At 50.3% G+C, this 16,620-nt stretch overlaps 1 protein-coding gene across 2 annotated transcripts in view; it reads left to right on the forward strand.

The window, feature by feature from the left end:
* ABCC1 (ATP binding cassette subfamily C member 1) overlaps positions 1-16,620 on the forward strand; it is a 130,115-nt gene that overhangs the window by 9,690 nt on the left and 103,805 nt on the right. The window contains exon 1 of one of the 2 annotated variants that reach the window (XM_035722136.1): positions 7,228-7,355. The exons of the other annotated variant lie outside the window; for it this stretch is intronic. Within the exon in view, the coding sequence (XP_035578029.1) occupies positions 7,323-7,355 (33 nt within the window). The 5' untranslated portion in view covers positions 7,228-7,322. Of the gene's footprint in view, positions 1-7,227; positions 7,356-16,620 lie in introns of those variants that run through there. 2 annotated transcript variants of the gene reach the window in all.

The following is a 16,620-nucleotide window of genomic DNA, read 5'->3' on the forward strand; positions in this document are numbered from 1 at the left end:
ATTATTACCTGTGGTTTGACATTTAGATGGTTGTCTCTCCTTTCTTTCTTTTAAAGAAAACATTATAATGAGTATCGCATGGAGAGTGCCTGTTGCTTGAGTCCTTAGAGCATGTTCTCAGGGGTGGAGTGAGTGTCTCAGAACACTTGAACAGATTTTGCTCTAGCTTGAGCCTTGTTTTTTTTTTTTGAAAAGGGGTTGTTTACTTCACCCTTATTGCACGGTCTAAGGATACCCATTATTATGGTTGTTTTTATTACTGTGGGCAGATGATGGGTGCATACTAATAACAGTGTCTTCCCTGATCCCTCCTGTCAGCCTTTGAGGCTCGAGACCAGTGGCCCAGAGGAAAGTTGGAGCTGCCGGTTGCTGGGAAGGTGACCTGGCTGTTCTAATTTGGTTAGATTATCTAGGAGCCCTTTGATGAGGCAGCCTCCTCAAGATCATTAAGTCACTTAACAAGGTCAAAAAGAAAAGACACATGGTAGATTAGACTCTGTCTGAGGACTGCTGTTGCCGCGTCATGGGGCTCTCTCATCTTTTTCGTCCCACGGAGATCTCTGGGGTCTGGGTGGGTCACACCACACTCGGTGTTGGGGTCTGGTGGCTCACCTCTAGTTTACTTGCGTTTTTGGCGGGGGGAGGGACTGGAGAAGGGGCTCAGCCCCGAGTCAGACCTTCTTTATTTTCAGCAGGGCCACAGGAGGGACGAGCATTGCCGCTGAAGGCAGGGGGCTGGCTGCCTGGACAAGAAGGTACAGCTCCACAGAAACCCAGGGAGGTAGATGGCTGGGGTCATGAGGCCAGTTTCAGGAGCTCCAGTTTGCACATCGGTCCTGCCGCTTCCCAGCATGTGACCCTGAGCCAGTTACTTAACTTCTGGGAGCCTCAGTTGATGGACCTGTAAAGTTGTGTGGGGGGGATCGTGATTATGTTGCATGTCTTAAGTAGTTGTAAGGAAGAGGGAAGTCATAGAGGATGCTTAGCAGAGCGTGAGCAGATGCTCCCTGTGGTTGTGGAGGAGGAGTCTGGACAGTAGGGGACAGTGTGGGCAGTCAAGGGCGGTGGAGAGGGCATTTCAGGTGTTACGCTTCTCCTGGGCCCAGGCAGGCCTTGACAGAGTTGGAAAAGAGCCCAGTCTGACCCCAGGGATTCAGACACCTGTCCCCAGGATCTGAGACAATTCAGGGTAATTGGCCTGGTTGTTACCGGGTATCTGTGATGGTGTTACCAGGTGTCTGTAGTGTTTTCCAGGTCTGGGTGAGGCATGCCCGGGTATTGGGTATCAGCTCTGAAATTGGGCTGATGTGTGGAGAAATTCGCTTTCCCCATGGTTTTCTTCAACGGTTTAGGAGAAGACTTGATTAGGTATTTAAATCGATGACATACGAGTGAAGTTGTGACAATTCTGAGAGCCGCTGACATTTGCATACTTGGAAAGTTCTAGGTTTTTGGTACCATTAAACATGGCAGTGATTAAATTATTTAAAGGGACTTTTTCTTGGACTCTCTTCTTGGTCTGAGATTGTAAGAGATAGAGTTTTATAAAATGAGACTGTACAGGACGAGTATAGTAAAAAGTGAAATTCTTCCATAATGACACACTTCTGGAGGTAATCTCTTATTGGCAGATTGGTGTTTTAACTTTCAAATCAGTCTGTTTTCTCCCCTTATGCTAAATAGATAGTCTCTTTTAAAAAACAAGGTGGGATCCTGTAAAAAACATATTCATTTTTTTGTTTTTCACTTACTGGTGCATCTTGGATATGACCCATTTTTAGTTAACATATTTACTTGATGAAATGTCAACATGAACCTCATTAAGTAATTTGCTAATAATTGTTCCCTCTTGAGGCAGTTGGTCACAGCCTTGTTGTTTCAGCCTCTGCACAGGGAGCTCCTGGGGAAAACGTGAAGCAAGTCTCGAGTGGGTGGGTGTTGGAGGGGCATGTCATAGACCCCCCTTGCAGGAGACCGAACCTTTGAGGTTCAGTGCTTATGGGACTGGGCCCTCACCCATGGCCTGTCCCCAGTCAGTGGTCTCTGAGGGTCTCCTGAATAGCCTTGTCCTGGGCTTGACCATCTCCAGTTACAGGGTAGACAAGAGCAAGTGAGCATTTGGTTTTGTGCTTTTTTGGTGGGAGTAGGGAGTTGGGAGAGGCTTCCACATACTTAGTACTTTCCTTTAAAACAATTCACTTTTTTAAAAACTTAAATCACTGTATCCCAAACACAGTTGCCTATCACTTTAGAAGTTTTAGAATGCGAAGTCACAGTGTGGCCATATTCGTGTATTTACTGAATAGCTCTTAACTAGGTCATTACTAAAATGAGAAAGAGGGTATTCGAACTGCCCAGATCTGAGGCTCTCAGCACCTGGTGATTCCCCCTCCCCCCCCCCCCCCCCCCCCCGGGGACATTTGTCAATGTCTGGAAACATTTTAGGTTGTCACAGCTGGAGGAAGGGTACTCCTGGTATCTAGTGGGTGGATGCTGCTGCAGTTTCACAAGGCCCAGGGAAGGGGGTTATCAGGGACTTATCAGGGCCCACACGTCCCCGATGCTGAACTTTAGAAGCCCTCGCCTGGATTCAGGCCACGTGCTGCGGCTTTCTGGGTCATGTAATGGTTTGCTAGTTGGCTAACTCTTTGTGCAATTCTGTCTTTTCCGGGTGACTGGTGACCGTGTGTGCGTGACACTGTATATGGCTGGCCATGGCCTGCTAGTGGTTTTCAGGCCTGACCCCACACCTGATGTCAGAGCTCCAGTAAGCCTGTGCGGGATGGATGTGAACGGGAATTTACATGCGGATGTGAATTCAGGATACTGTTGCTCCCCACCCAATCCCCCCACACCCCGAGGACCGTACGGACATTGGGGAGAAGGGAGCTTATGGACCCTGAAGTGGCTGAAATTCGTAACCCTTTTGCCAGGCAAATCCTATTCAAGTATGGGTGTCAGAAAGCACGCTGTGCTTGCAGAGAGGATTTCTCTCTCTCCTTTTTTTTTTTTTTTTTTTTTAAAGATTTTATTTGAGAGAGAGCACAAGCCGGGGGCAGGGGAGAGGCAGAAGGAGAAGCAGACTCCCTGCTGAGCCAGGAGCCCGACGTGGGGCTCGATCCCAGGACCCCGGGATCATAACCTGAACCGAAGGCAGAAGCTTAACGACTGAGCCACCCGGGTGCCCCGAGAGAATTTCTCCTGTGGGGCCAGGCAGAGACCGTGGCCTGTGGGTGACCATGCCCATTGGAAGTGGCTGTACTTTGTCAATTAGGAGATTTTATTGCCTCTGCCCTGCCTGGCTTTGGCAAAAACAGCCTGGCCTGGGGACGGAACCGTGGAGACAAGAAGGCAGTTGGCAGGGGGACATGGTCGGATGTGCAGTTGGCAGCTCTGCCTGAGCTGGCCTGGTCAGGTAGCTTGACAATTACTGCCGCCCCTCCCCCCGCACCCCTCCCCCCATTAAAGTTAATTGCTGTGTTGTGGAGCAGTAGTGAGGGGTGGGGTGGGGGTGATTGCCATCTCTGAGGGCATCTTTCAGTTTTCCTTCTTGATTCTGGAAACTTTGGAAAAAGCCTCTTGCCGTCCCCCAAGGTGGGTTGGATGAGAAAAGGGTCCGGGCGGTCCTGCATTTCATCGACTCCAAAAGGCCAGCAGCTGTGACATGCATCCCAGTTTCAGAGATGTCATGCTGTGCAAACGGGGCCAGCGAAAGGTTGTAGGATGCACGGATTGGGAGAAACTGATATCACAGGAAAATGTGAAGAAACGTGGGATGGATTTATTTATTTTAAAAAAGAGAGCGAGCGAGAGCACAAGCTGGGGGAGGGGCAGAGGGAGAGGGAGAAGCAGAGTTCTCACTGAGCCGGGAGCCCGACACGGGGCTCGATCCCAGTCCCTGAGATCATGACCTGAGCCGAAGGCAGACGCTTAGCTGAGTGAGCCACCCAGGCGCCCCAAGACGAGAAGTGGGCTTTACTATCGACGCATTATAATAGCTTCCAGTCCCTCCCTCCCTTCTTCCCACTACTGTGAATCCTTTTACTGCCGTAGGTCTGATGCTGGGAATCCATCCCTGGTGAGTGACACAGCCTCCCTGTCTCACGGGAACCACAGTTGTGAAGATGCTCAGAGGGACGTAAGAGTGTAGGTTGCCAGTGTAGCTTCCATTCAGATCCCGGTTCTGCTGCTTGCTGGCTGTGTGACCTTGGACATGTCACTTGACCTCTCTGTGCTTCGGTTTTCTCATGTGCAAAATGGGGCTGTTAGAAGTGCCTCCCTCATAGAGTTGTAAACTTAAAAGGGTTCAAGTGTGACCAATGCACTAGCCCCGTCTCTCAGTGCGGTTACTGTTACTACTCCTCATCCCTTGTCATTGTTGAAAGTGTCCTCATCATCAGTACACAGCAGTCCCTTGCTCTGGTCCAGAGGGGGGAGTCCGAGGATCCTGGAGGATGCTGAGATGGGAAAGTACCGGATGGTGATGTGGGTCTAGGTTGTCCCTCCCCCATCAGCCTCCATTAACTACTTCTGCTTCTCTGGATAACACGGCCTTCTTGGCTCAGGTCAGGAAACCCTTGGACTCTGTGCCTCAGTTTCTGTGTCTGTAACATGGAGAACAGTAGTAGTACCTGTGTTCTCAGGTTTGTTTCAGGTATTAGACAAGACGAGACGTGCACAGTGCTGCAGCCTGTGCCTACAGGCTGTGGAAGGCTTTGCAACGACGGTATCCAAACCTCTTGAGGAAAAAAATCTACCCGCGTCCCCTTCTGCCTTAAGCACTGTTTCCTTGATCGGAGCCTTCCCCTAACCCCGCAGCTGGCTCTTAGGCAGTTCTTACTTGTAGATGGTGTCTTTGCCCTAGTTCTTAAGTCTAGAACATGGACCCCAGGGGGCCGGTGCCTGCCCCTCGTTCCTGATGGCCTCTCCAGGGGTGGGAGTGGCCCCTCGCTTTGGTTCGTGACAACTGGGTCATTTTCAACAGGATCCTCTGCCCCTGTTTTGGTTTGCTCTCGCCTGCCTGGGAGCTTCCTGGTTTTGGCTGTGAATGGGCCAGCGTGTCCAGATTGTTCCTTTTCTTGCTCTTGGAATTATTTCCTTTGGACCCATGCCCATAACCGGGATTGTTGGGTTTCAGGCGGGACGGAGTCTCTGGCTTTTCTTTGCGTGTTTCTGGGTTGCTCTTCAGATAGATTTATTCATTCCTTCTTTTGCTTGTCGAGCAAGTATTGAATGAGTGTCTGCCGTGTGCAGGCAAATTAAAAGGACGTGCGTGGTCCTGCTTTGGGGAGATTCCAGGTAGGAGGGAAAGAGACACTAGGAGCTCTGCAGGGAAAATAGTTGAGAGCATAGACTTTCAGAGCATGTCCTAAGTGCCAGGGAATGTTCTAGATGCTTTATGATGTTTTCATCCCGACAGTAAATAACCTATGGATGGGGAAACAGGCACAGAGAGGTGAAGTCACCCAGAGTCTGGCTGGGAACCCCTGCCCTGTGCTATAGGAACAGAAACACGGGGGTTGCTGTGGGGAAATAACACGTTTGGGTCTTGGTGAATAATGGCGGAGAGGGGCACTTCAGATGGGTGGGGCCTCTCCCCACCGGCTGGCATCTGAGGCCTCCACGGAGGCACGAGAAGGAGCTGTCCAGGCCGGGGCACAGATAGGAAGAAGCTGGGTGAGATAGAAGAGCCTCGAGAGACCTTCCCGGCCAGAGCATCAGAGGCTGGGGGAGGGGGTCGTGGGCTGCCGTGGGCACACGACCATGCCTTGCAGGGCTAGGTTAAGGCTGATAACCTAGTTAGTATTAACTCACACTCCTGGTGCTCGTGAGTCCCAGGCCCTGTTCAAAATGCTTTCTATTGAACCCTCGAAACAGCCTTATAAAGTGGATAGACCATTGTCCTCATTTTACAGATGGGGTACCCGAGGCCCAGAAAGGTTATTTACCTTGTTGAAGGTCCCATGGCAGAGCTGGGACAGAACCGTGGCCGTTTGGCCCAGAGGCCAGGCTCTTAGGCGTGGCACCGTCCTGCCACCGAGATTGGGAGTGTCCCTAGTGGCCTGTTTTAAAATAGCCGTTTGTGGGTGCTTCCAGGTCAACGGCAGGACAGGAGGGCGGGGGGAGGGGGTGCCGGGGGTGGGGGAGCAGAGTGGAGTCCTTTCCAGCAGGCTGTGCCCAGTGACTCTGGCCGAGTCTCTTGGGTGGCTTCGGCATTGTGGCACATGGCGTACTGAGCTGTCGTGACCGCAATAACAGTGGCAGTAACAGTGGGGTAGAGGTGGCAGAGGTGAACTTGGCCCCCAGCGGCTACCCCCTCCCCCAACACGGGAGGGTTCACAGTCTGGGGAGAGGTGGGTGACTGAAAGTCAGACAGGTGGAGCGACTTCCTCAAGGGCACGTAGCCAGGAAGTGCTGTTGACAGGGCTCGAGCCCAGGTGTCAGCGCCTGGATACAGCCTGTCCCCGGTCCGTCCCACCCCCATCCCCGTGACCCTCTCTGGCACAGGATGGGGAGCATGCCTCTGGGATTTCCATTTGGAATAGAGAGACCTTGGGGTAGGGAGGAGGGCGAGCTCGGACGCTCTGGGGCCGGGGCCCGGGGCGTCTCAGGGGACTTTTGGAGAATGACAGTGGCTTTCCCAGTTTCCCGTTTTGGGGCTGTCCTCCAGAGAAGGGACTGAGAAGAGGGAGCCAGAAACTTAACGCTCTCAGTTTCACAATGCCCAGGCGCTTTTGCAACGTGTGGGTGATGCAGCACTTTCCTGGTGGGAATCCCACACGGAGCTTCGGTTTTCCTGTGCTTAGCTCGCTCCGGCCCCGGCCTGTCCCCCCGCCCTGTGTGTCACCCGATCCCCTCCTGCCACTTTGTTCTGCTTGTCGATGGGCATACACACCCGAAGCTTGTCCAGCCACCTTCTTGGCTTCTGCTCTGCGCTCCCTGTCTCCGCTGCGGCACATCTTGGCATGTTTACAGCCCTTAGGTTTTACCTCCTTCGGGAAACCTGTCCTGAGCTCCCAAGTGGAAACGGCGATGAGAGTGACTGCCACTAGTGGACCGGTCACCAAGTGCCCATCTCTTGTCGCCTGCTTGACTTCTCAGGGAGGCATTAGTTGGAGTGGTGAGCCAGCCCGCCTGTGTTGACGTCCACTCCTACTTCCAGGCTGTGCCACCTTGGGCAAGTTGCTTTACCTCTCTGTGCTTTGGCTGCTTACTCTGCAAAATGGGAACATCCCACTGGGGGATGAAAATGAAATAATGTAACGTGTAGATGTAGTCCTCACAGGTGACTCTGAGAAGCAGGTGTTGTCCCTGCTGTGAGGATGAAGAACCTGAGTTTTCTTCCCCTTTGCTTGGTGAGTTAAGGGGTCTCTGTGTGCTCTGGAGATCTCTTGTCACTTATGTGTAACTCTTCAGTGACACTTGGTGCTTTTAAAATGTTTTGCTATAGCTATTTATGTACCCATCCTACCTCCTGGACCAGATGCTAAGCTTTTTGAGGGCAGGATACAAGGGTGGATGTTATGGTTCAACTGTTACAAAGCAGGGCTCAGTAAATGTGTTAAATGAATGGACAGGCAGGTGCATGGTCTTTGGAGTACTAGGTATCTGCTTCTCCCTCTCCCTCTGCTGCCCCGCCCCCCCCTCGCTCGTGTGTGTGTGTGTGTGTGTGTGTGTGTGTGTGTGTGTGCGTGTGCGCGCGCGCGCGCGCGCTCTGTCTTGCTCATTTTCTCTCCCAATAAATAAATAAAAAATCTAAAAAAAAAAAAAGCGGGTCTCAACTGGAGTGATTGTGCCACCCCTCCTCCCCCAGGGACATGGACACTTTCTAGAGACATTTTTGTTGTCCTGACTTGGGGGAGAGGATGCTACTGGCATCTGGGGGGTAGAGCCCAGAGATGCTGCCGGACATCCCGCCATGCACAGGAGAGCCTCACAACAGAATTGTCTGGTTTCAGATGTCAGCTGTGCCAAAGGTGAGAAATCTCAGGTTAAGGGGACTTGTAATCTATTTATAAGCAACATAGCCATGGCAAAAAGACATTGCATTCAAATTTATTTATTTTTAGCAAATGCAAACGAGTCCTGTCTAGATGATGTATTTTCTTACTGAGGTGATGAAGCGGGGTCAGTGTGTAGTTTTAGAGGGGGATGTTAGGTTTCAAAGACAGCATATGGGAGGTGAGAAGTCACACAGTTGACCCTGGGTCTTATTCATCTTTTTTTTTTTTTTTAAGCGCTTTATTGAGATATAGTTCACATACCATATTCATGCATTTAAAGTACACAATTGGGTGGTTTCTAGGATAGTCACAGAGGTGTGCATCCATTCCCGCAGTTGGTTTTGTGACCTTATTTGTCTTTGTGTCCTTTAGACCTGGCCGGCCGTGTGCCTCGTGTGGTGGTCGCACATGTTGGCCGCATCCAGTTTATAGTTTGTGGAGACGCTGGTGTCTGGTCCATAGCTTTCACAGGTGCTTCTGAGTGCCTGCCATGTGCCAGGGGCTGCAGCAGGTGGGAGGCGAACAATCCAGGAGCACCACCTGGGCATTCGGTGCCCCCACAGAGTCGGCAGCCCGAGGGGAGGGCAAGATAGGGGAAAAAAAATCATGTTTGAGGTAAGTAGCATCAGATCAGGTCGTATGAAATTACTGACCTTCAACGATTTTTGACCTATGGCCCGGGTTGGCAAAACGTTTTCTGGGAGGAGTTAGGTGGTAAATAGCTTAGACTTTGCGGACCAGGGCGAAGTCAAGCGACCACGCTTGGCAGCAGGCAGATCATCTGTTTTACATTTTATATTTAATAATGTGAAATCCATTCCTAGTTTGGGGGACGGAGCAGGCAGAGGGTCAGATTTGGCCCATGGGCTGTAGTCTGCCAACCCATGACCTATGCAAATGGCCATTTGTATGGTTTTTGTTAGTCACAGGTATGACGCATAATGTATTATATACTGTAGTGCGTATCCCATAACATATATAGCATTAGAGTATTAAGATAGTATGTAAAACATCAAGTAGTATCTGAAAGAAATATTTAATGACCATATGGTGAGTGCTCTACTGTAAGTGTACGGAGCTTCGTGAGGCGGTAAAATGAGGAATTGGATGTGCTTGATGGGGTGGGGAGGGGGCGAGCCTCCGTGAGGAAGGGCTGCTTCTGCCGAGGCCCGAAGGCTGCCTCTGAGTTCAAGCCAGGGCAGTGAGTGGGGAAGGGCTCCAGGCAGGGAGGACAGGTTGTACAAAGGCCCTGAGGCATCGAATGGTACAGGAACAGTGAGTGAGGAGCTTCTGGCAGCCTCAGGATTGGGTTGCAGTTTGAAGCTATCCCTTTGGCTCCGGGGTGGAGGGGAGACCAGCAGCCAGTTAGGAGCCTGGGTAATAACCCGGGTAACCCAAAAGATACTTGGGAGGTGTGGAACGGATTGAACGAATCCCCTGTCTTCTAGTGGCACACCACTTTTTACTTTATTTCAGGTTAATAAAAGGACCTCATGTTTATCAAAAAGATAACAGAGGTCCTGGTTAGGTTCTTTTCAAGCAAATCCCTGTGCTCTCATTTCCTGTTGATTTCTCTACCATCCACTGTTTGGACCGGTGCCATCTGATAGAAATAGAATGCAGGCCATGTTTGGAGTTTTAATTGGTTGCCACATTAAAAAAAAAACAAAATAAAAAGGTGAAGTGATTTTAATGATTTATTTATAAAGATTTATTATTTGAGACAGAGCGTGCATGAGTGCAGGCAGAGGCAGAGGGAGAGAGAATCTCAAGTAGACTTGCTGCTGAGCGTGGAGCCTGATGCAGGGCTTAATCCCATGACCCATGAGATCATGACCTACCCGAAACCAAGAGCCAGACGCTCAACCTACTGAGCCACCCTTGAGCCACCCGGGTGCCCGATATATTTTAACTCCATATAGGCAATATGTTAGCATTTCAACATGGAATTAATGAGATACTATATGTTTTTTTTTTTTTTTTTTTTATGCTAACTTTTTCAGATCCAGCATGTGTGTGTGTTAGAGCCTGTCTCCGTTTGGTCTAGCCTCATTTCAACTGCTTGGTAGCCTTGTGAGATAGCGTATTGGACGCTGTAGGTTTAGATGGCTTCTGTCATTTTGTTAAAAATCAAACATTACATAATAATAATTGGAGAGCTGGGGTACCTGAGTGGCTCAGTAGGTTAAGTGCTTTCAGCTCAGGTCGTGATCCCAGGGTCCTGGGGTCGAGCCCTGCGTCAGACTCCCTGCTCAGCTGGGAGCCTGCTTTTCCCCCTCCCCCTGCTGCTCCCCCTGCTTGTGTTCTCTCCCTCGCTCTCTCTGTCAAATAATTAAAATCTTAAAAAAATAATAATAATATTTGTAGAGCTATACGCTGCCAGGAATGCATGCTCCTGCATTTAGTGATTTTTTTTTTCCCCCAGCCTTATTGAGATGTTGACATATCACATAAGTAAAGTTCAGGTGTATGATGTGAAGGTTTGATAAATGTGTATATTGTGGAGTGATGGTACAGTAACGTTAGCACCTCCATTCCCTCACATTATTATCTTTTCCCCCCTATTTAGTGGTGATAATTTTTAAGATCTACTCTCGTAACAGCTTTCAAGTATATGATACAGTATTGTTACCTGTCATCACCATGCTATATGTTAGATCCCCAGAGCTTATTCATTTTATAAGTGAAGGTTTGTACCCTTAGACCAAGGTCTCCCCGTTTCCCCCACCCCCTAGCCCCTGGCAAGCACTGTGCTCTGTTTCTAGGAGTTTAGCTTTTTAATTTTTTAAATTTTTATTTATTTTTTATTCATAAAGATTTTATTTGAGAGAGAGTGCATGCACATGGGCTCACGCGTGGGGGAGGGGCAGAGGGAGAGGGAGAGAATCTCAAGCAGACTCCCTGCTGAGCGTGGAGCCCCACATGGGACTCTATTTTAAGACCCTGAGATCATGACCTGAGCCGAAACCAGGAAGTCAGTTGCTCAACTGACTGAGCCAACCAGGCACCCCTTTATTTTTATTTTTTAAAGTGTATTTTTTTTTTTTAATAATCTCTACACCCAACGTTGGGCTCGAACTCAGGAGACCCCGGGGATCAAGAATTGCATGCTCCACTGACTGAGCCAGCCAGGTGCCCGAGTTCCGCTGTTTCAGATTGCACGCGTAAATGAGAATACAGTATTTGTCTTTCTCTGGCTTATTTCACTTAACATAAAGCCCTCATGGTCCATCCATGTCGTCGCACACGGCCGGATGCCCTTCTCTGTTAATGTCGGGATGATACTCTGTCGTGACCGTATACAGCACATTTTCTTTATCCCTCCATCGGCCAGTGGGCGCTGAGGTTGTTTCCGTGTTTTGGTTGCTGTGAGTGATGCGGCCGGGATCGTGGGGGTGCCCGTCGCTCTCCAGGATCGGGATCCCATTTCCTTGATCCCATTTCCTTCTGATATACTTCATGATGTTGTGTGGACTGGATTCCCACAGGGATGACCGGGCCAGCGTTTATCACCGCTTTTATGATTCTCATTGTGTATCTCCGGGTTATTAAGCTTAACCCGCACCACCTTGTTTTCCGCCTGTGAGGCTTTAGTAGTGATGAAGCGAGGCTATTGACCTTCGGGTCAGGCTTTCTGTGTTTTCTTCAGCTTGAGGAGTAATTTCTAAGGCGATCCCTCGCGTCATTCATTGTTCGGAATAGCAAAAGATTGGCAGCCACCCAAGTAGTGGGCCTGGTAGGGGCCTGGGTAAATAGACCGGGTCCTGCCCATTCCGCGGGGGGTTGGGGATGCTTCCAGAAGAAGGTAGAAGTGAGGACAAGGCTGGCCTCCAAGATCCATTTTTTTTTTTTTTTTTTTTTTTTAGTGAGAACATCAGGATACAGTTGTCGTATTTGGTATAAAAACCTCTCGGGTAAAGAAAGGGAAAAATAAGAGTATGTAGTTGTATTTGCTTAAAGAATTCTAGAAGGGTACTCAGGAAACTCAAATGTGGTTGGGTTTGTATACAGGGACAGAATGCACGGGACCCTGCAGAGGGTGGGGAGAGGGAGGCAAAAGTAACTTGTTACTATTTGACACACACACACACAGAAATATACACATGTATCTGTACACACACACATATTTAAATCAGAGTCCCGTACTGCCTATTAAAATCAATTTAAAAAGAAGTTGATATTTTCTGTTATTCCCAGCTCCTGGCATTTAAAAAGTTGTTTTTTTTTTTTTTTTTAAGATTTTATTTATTTATTTGACAGAGAGAGAGTGAGAGCACAGGCTGGGAGACGGAGAGGGAGAGGCAGGCTTTCCGCTGAGTGGGGAGCCTGATGCGAGGCTCGATCCCAGGACCCTGGGATCATGACCTGAGCTGAAGGCAGACGCTTAACCCACTGAACCACCCAGGTGCCCCTCCTCCTGCCATTTAATGGTATTTCCAGAGCACCTTCCCTGCAGAGGAGGCAGGGATTGTCCTTCGGAAAGTGCCCTGGGCGAGCAGAGCCCCTGGCGCGCAGAGCAGGTGCTTTGGGGGCTGTGTTAGTTCAGGGCTGGGCAAGGGCAGGATGAGGCGGGGGCCATGACCTGCCCAGGGGTATGGAGGCATGACGGAGTGTCAGCTTGGCTCACGCACAGCCAGTCCTGCCTCCTGCTGGCTCTATCCATACTGCCTGCTGTATGCGATACCATGCACCCACTGTAGCTTGAAATAATAATATTTTGCATGTAACTCATGAAAAGGTGGCAGCGACATAGGAAGAGGTGGATCTGGAAGTAATCCCAATAATAGCCATGACATTTATTGAGCGCCTACTGTATTCTCCGGCCTGTACTTAATTGCGGGCCTGTTTGCTTCATTCCGTTGGTATCTGCGCTTTACAGCTGTGGAAACTGAGGCTTGGTTGCTTGCCCAGTGTCACGTGGGGAGGAGCTGAATGATAAGGGGCGTGTTTGGGGAGTATGGATTCTAAACTTGATGAGAGGAAGGACTCTGTTAAATGGGGTTTCTTAGCCCCAGCACTGTTGCTCTTTAGGGCTGAGCACCTCCCTGTTGTGGGGCTGTCCTTGCATTATGGGTGTTTGGCAGCATCCCTTGCTTCTGCCCGCAAAAGGCCTAGAGCATAAGTTTTACCCTTGGTAGTGACACCAGAAATGTCTCCGAACATTGTCAGATGTTCCGTGCAGGAAAACTTGTGGAGGCGAATTTCCAGAGAACCACTCCATGGAAAAAAGAAATCAGATGAAGGCATGAAATCCATGGTCCCCACATCACTCAGAGTGAAAGTTAAAAAATGCCTGTAATGGCCTGTGAGTCCTGCATAGTCTGCCCCTCCCCGCCCCTTGCCTTCCTCCCTAATTTCCCATTACTGTTGAGTCATATTGACCTCTCTGTTGTTGCTGCAAAATGCCAGATGTGTTCCTACTGCAGGACCTTTGCACTTGCTGTTTCCTGTGCTTCCCCCCCCCCCCCCAAATGGCCTTTTGGCCTACTCCCTGGTTTCTTAAATGTGTTACTGAAAGACACCTTCTCAGCAAGGTCTTCCCACTTCTCTGAGTCCTTTTCTTATAACACACCTGCACACATACACACACATACATAAATGTGCATGTGTGTATATATATATGTATTTTATATGTGTATATTTTTTCCTTTTATCTTGTTTACTCTCTGTCTCCTCTTACAAGGCTGTCAGCTCCAGGAGGGCAGGCCCTTTGCCCTGCTGTTTACAGCTAGGTCCTCAGCAGCTGGAAGCAGTGCTCAGTAAATGGATGAATGCTGTCTGTCCTGTTGACTGCTGTGTCCCCAGATCTATTCTTCTGGCTGCCACACGCCTGACCCCTCTCCGGTCCCTGGAATGGGACCACATGGAGGATTCTGTGAAGCTCCAGGTTCTGATAGAGGAGAGGAAGTGGCTGGGGACAAAATCTGCAAAAGTGGTCAGGGCCAGATGGAGACCATGAGGGCAGGTGTGCTTTGTAGGGCAGGGCCTGTCACGGGGAGAGTTGGGGTCAAGGCACGTCAGAGCACGCTGTCTACTGCTGTTGACATTGAGACACTTGTGACAGGCAGCCATGGCTCTGTTTTCTGCTTGGCAGTCCTTTTAAGACAGGAGTCTTGGCTTGGCAGGTCACCCCCGTCCCTGTCTTGCTAAGATGTTCAGTTCTGCACCTTGGGTGTCAGAGTTCAGTGAGGATTTGGGGCTCTTGCTTGCAAAGGGTCGTGCCCTGCCTTCCTGGGGGCTTGGGGTAAGGTCTGGATGTGGCCCTTCCATCCCCCCCCTTTAATATTTCTGGGCTTTATTCTTAGCTCTGATGAGTCAGAGGCTCAGGACAGGCCGCAGCTCAGTCCAGAAGCAGGCAGGGGCCACAGTGGCCTGCGTGATGCTGGCACCTGCTGTCCCCCCCCCGCCCCCCCCCCGGTCCCCGAACACCACCACGGGCTGCACCGGCCTCTCGCGGTGCAGCCTTAGACCTACCCGGCTGTCTCTGGCCTGTGCCAGGGAAAGCGGAGGCCTCATGCCGTCCCTGTCAACAGGATTAATGTCCACAAGCCCAGCAGGCCCCGACCGGACTGACCTGACTACCGGCTTCCCCATGCTCCTTTTCTCTGCTTGCTTCTGCTTCACAGTTCTCCCTTTGCCGGGTATCTCACCCTTGGATTGGTTCTGAGTAAGGCTCTGTACGTGACCAGTTACCTCACCTCTGTGCCTTAAAGAGAGGGCTCATTGCTTGGTTTGGTCCCGCAGATTTCCTCCTGTGCCTTTGCTGGGGCTCTGAAGCCGGCCGTCTGGGTTTGACTCCAGGTCCCACCCATGTGCCTACCTGCAAGTCTTCTTGCCCCTGTTTGCCTCTGTGTCCTTCTCTCTAAAATGGGGATGGTGCAGGAACTGCCTCATGGGGCGTGGCTCTGATAATGAACAGAGCAGTGGACGTTCAAGCAGGAGCATGGGCGCCTGGCTGGCTCAGTCGGTTAAGCAAGCGTCTGACTCTTGATCTCAGCTCAGGTCTTGATCTCAGGGTCGTGAGTTCAAGCCCCGTGTTGGGCTCCATGTTGGACATGGAGCCTACTTAAAAAAATATAAATAAAAAATAAAGCAGGAACACAGTGCCTGGCACACCATTTGTGCTTTGTACGGGCTTCTGTCCTGTTAGTGCTCTGATTAGCCTGAGCTGCAGCCCCCATGGGGTCGCTCTGGCTTCGTGGCCAGTGTGCCCTGCACCTGCACAGACCTCAGCCCGTGCTGTCCAGAGCTGGTTAGGCATCTCCGAGCAAGCTAAGCCCTTGACCCTGCAGTCTGCACTGCAGGTTCCATTATTAGATCTATTTGCAGATGAAGGAGACCAGGGCCGGAGAGGTTAGCTAATTTTCTGAAGGTCAAGGAGCAAAAGTGAGCCTTGGCGGCTGGATTCAAACTCAGGCCCTCCGACTCCAGGGTCCCTAGTTTTGTTGCTCTTTCTTGTATTCATCTTATTTATTTTCTCCCTCCCCTCTGCATTTTTGGAAAGGTGCATACCCACACGGCATCTTCTCCATGCCTTTGCCCCCGCTGCCCCTCTGCCTTGGACGCGCTTCCCCCCCCCCCCCCAATATTTGCTTGCCTGTCTCTTTCTGACGCTTGTGCTCTGCTGAAATGTCACCTTCCCAGACCCTCACCTTGCTACTTCCTGTCCCCACACCCTTCCCTTTCCTGCATAGTGAACACTGCTCTTCGCACTTATGTGTTGTGACCTATCTTTAGTGTGAGTCTCAAGAGGGCAGGACTGTGTCTGATTTATCCCCATATCCCCTTGATTAGTCCAGAGCTTGGCACAGAGTAGGTACTCAATAAATACTCATTGTGTGAGGGAGAGAGTGAATGAATGAATGAATGAAAGAAAGAAAAAACCAACCAACCAACCCTGTGTTTTATTGATCAGTTTCTTGACCAGGAACTGAACCTGGAACCTTTTGGGTCATGTCATTTAACCCTCCTGATTATTCTGTAATGGCTGGGTTCTAGAACTAGTCTCATTTCACAGATAAACTGAGGCCTGGTGGGTCCACTGCTTTAGGGTGGTAGGGACAGTTTTTGCCTCCTGGGGGGATATTTGGCAATGTCTGGAGACATTTTTGATTGTCACAGCCAGCTGTGTATGCTGCTTGCAGGTTACGGACCTGAGTTTCTGTGAAATGGGTTTATAGGACCTGCCTCCTAGAGTTGTTTGTGAGGATTAGATGGGATGTGTGCTTACTGGCATCTCTTGGACAGAGGTTAGGGACACTGCTTAACATCCTCTGATGCACAGGGTAGCCCCCTCAAATCAAAGAATTTTCTGGTCCCAAATATCATTGGTGCTGAGGTTGAGAAACCCTGCTTTCAGGCACATCTGTGACGGGGTGGAAACTGGAACCTAGACCCTCCAGTCTTGTGTTCTTAACCACCCCCATGCACTGCGCACGTTGGGTAGGTGGGTGGGGGGTAGTTGTAGCATATTTCCATGTCTGGGTCGGAACGTTGCTTCTCTGTTCTGCAGAGATGAACTTGGACTCCCTAAGGCCTGAGGACATCTAGTTGATGCCCTGCCGCAAAGAATGTCACCTTCCAAGCGGCCTCAGGCTGGGCAGTGAGGCTGTGGGCC

Source organism: Zalophus californianus, chromosome 10, assembly GCF_009762305.2.
Source record: "Zalophus californianus isolate mZalCal1 chromosome 10, mZalCal1.pri.v2, whole genome shotgun sequence".
NCBI classification, from domain to species: Eukaryota; Metazoa; Chordata; class Mammalia; order Carnivora; family Otariidae; genus Zalophus; species Zalophus californianus.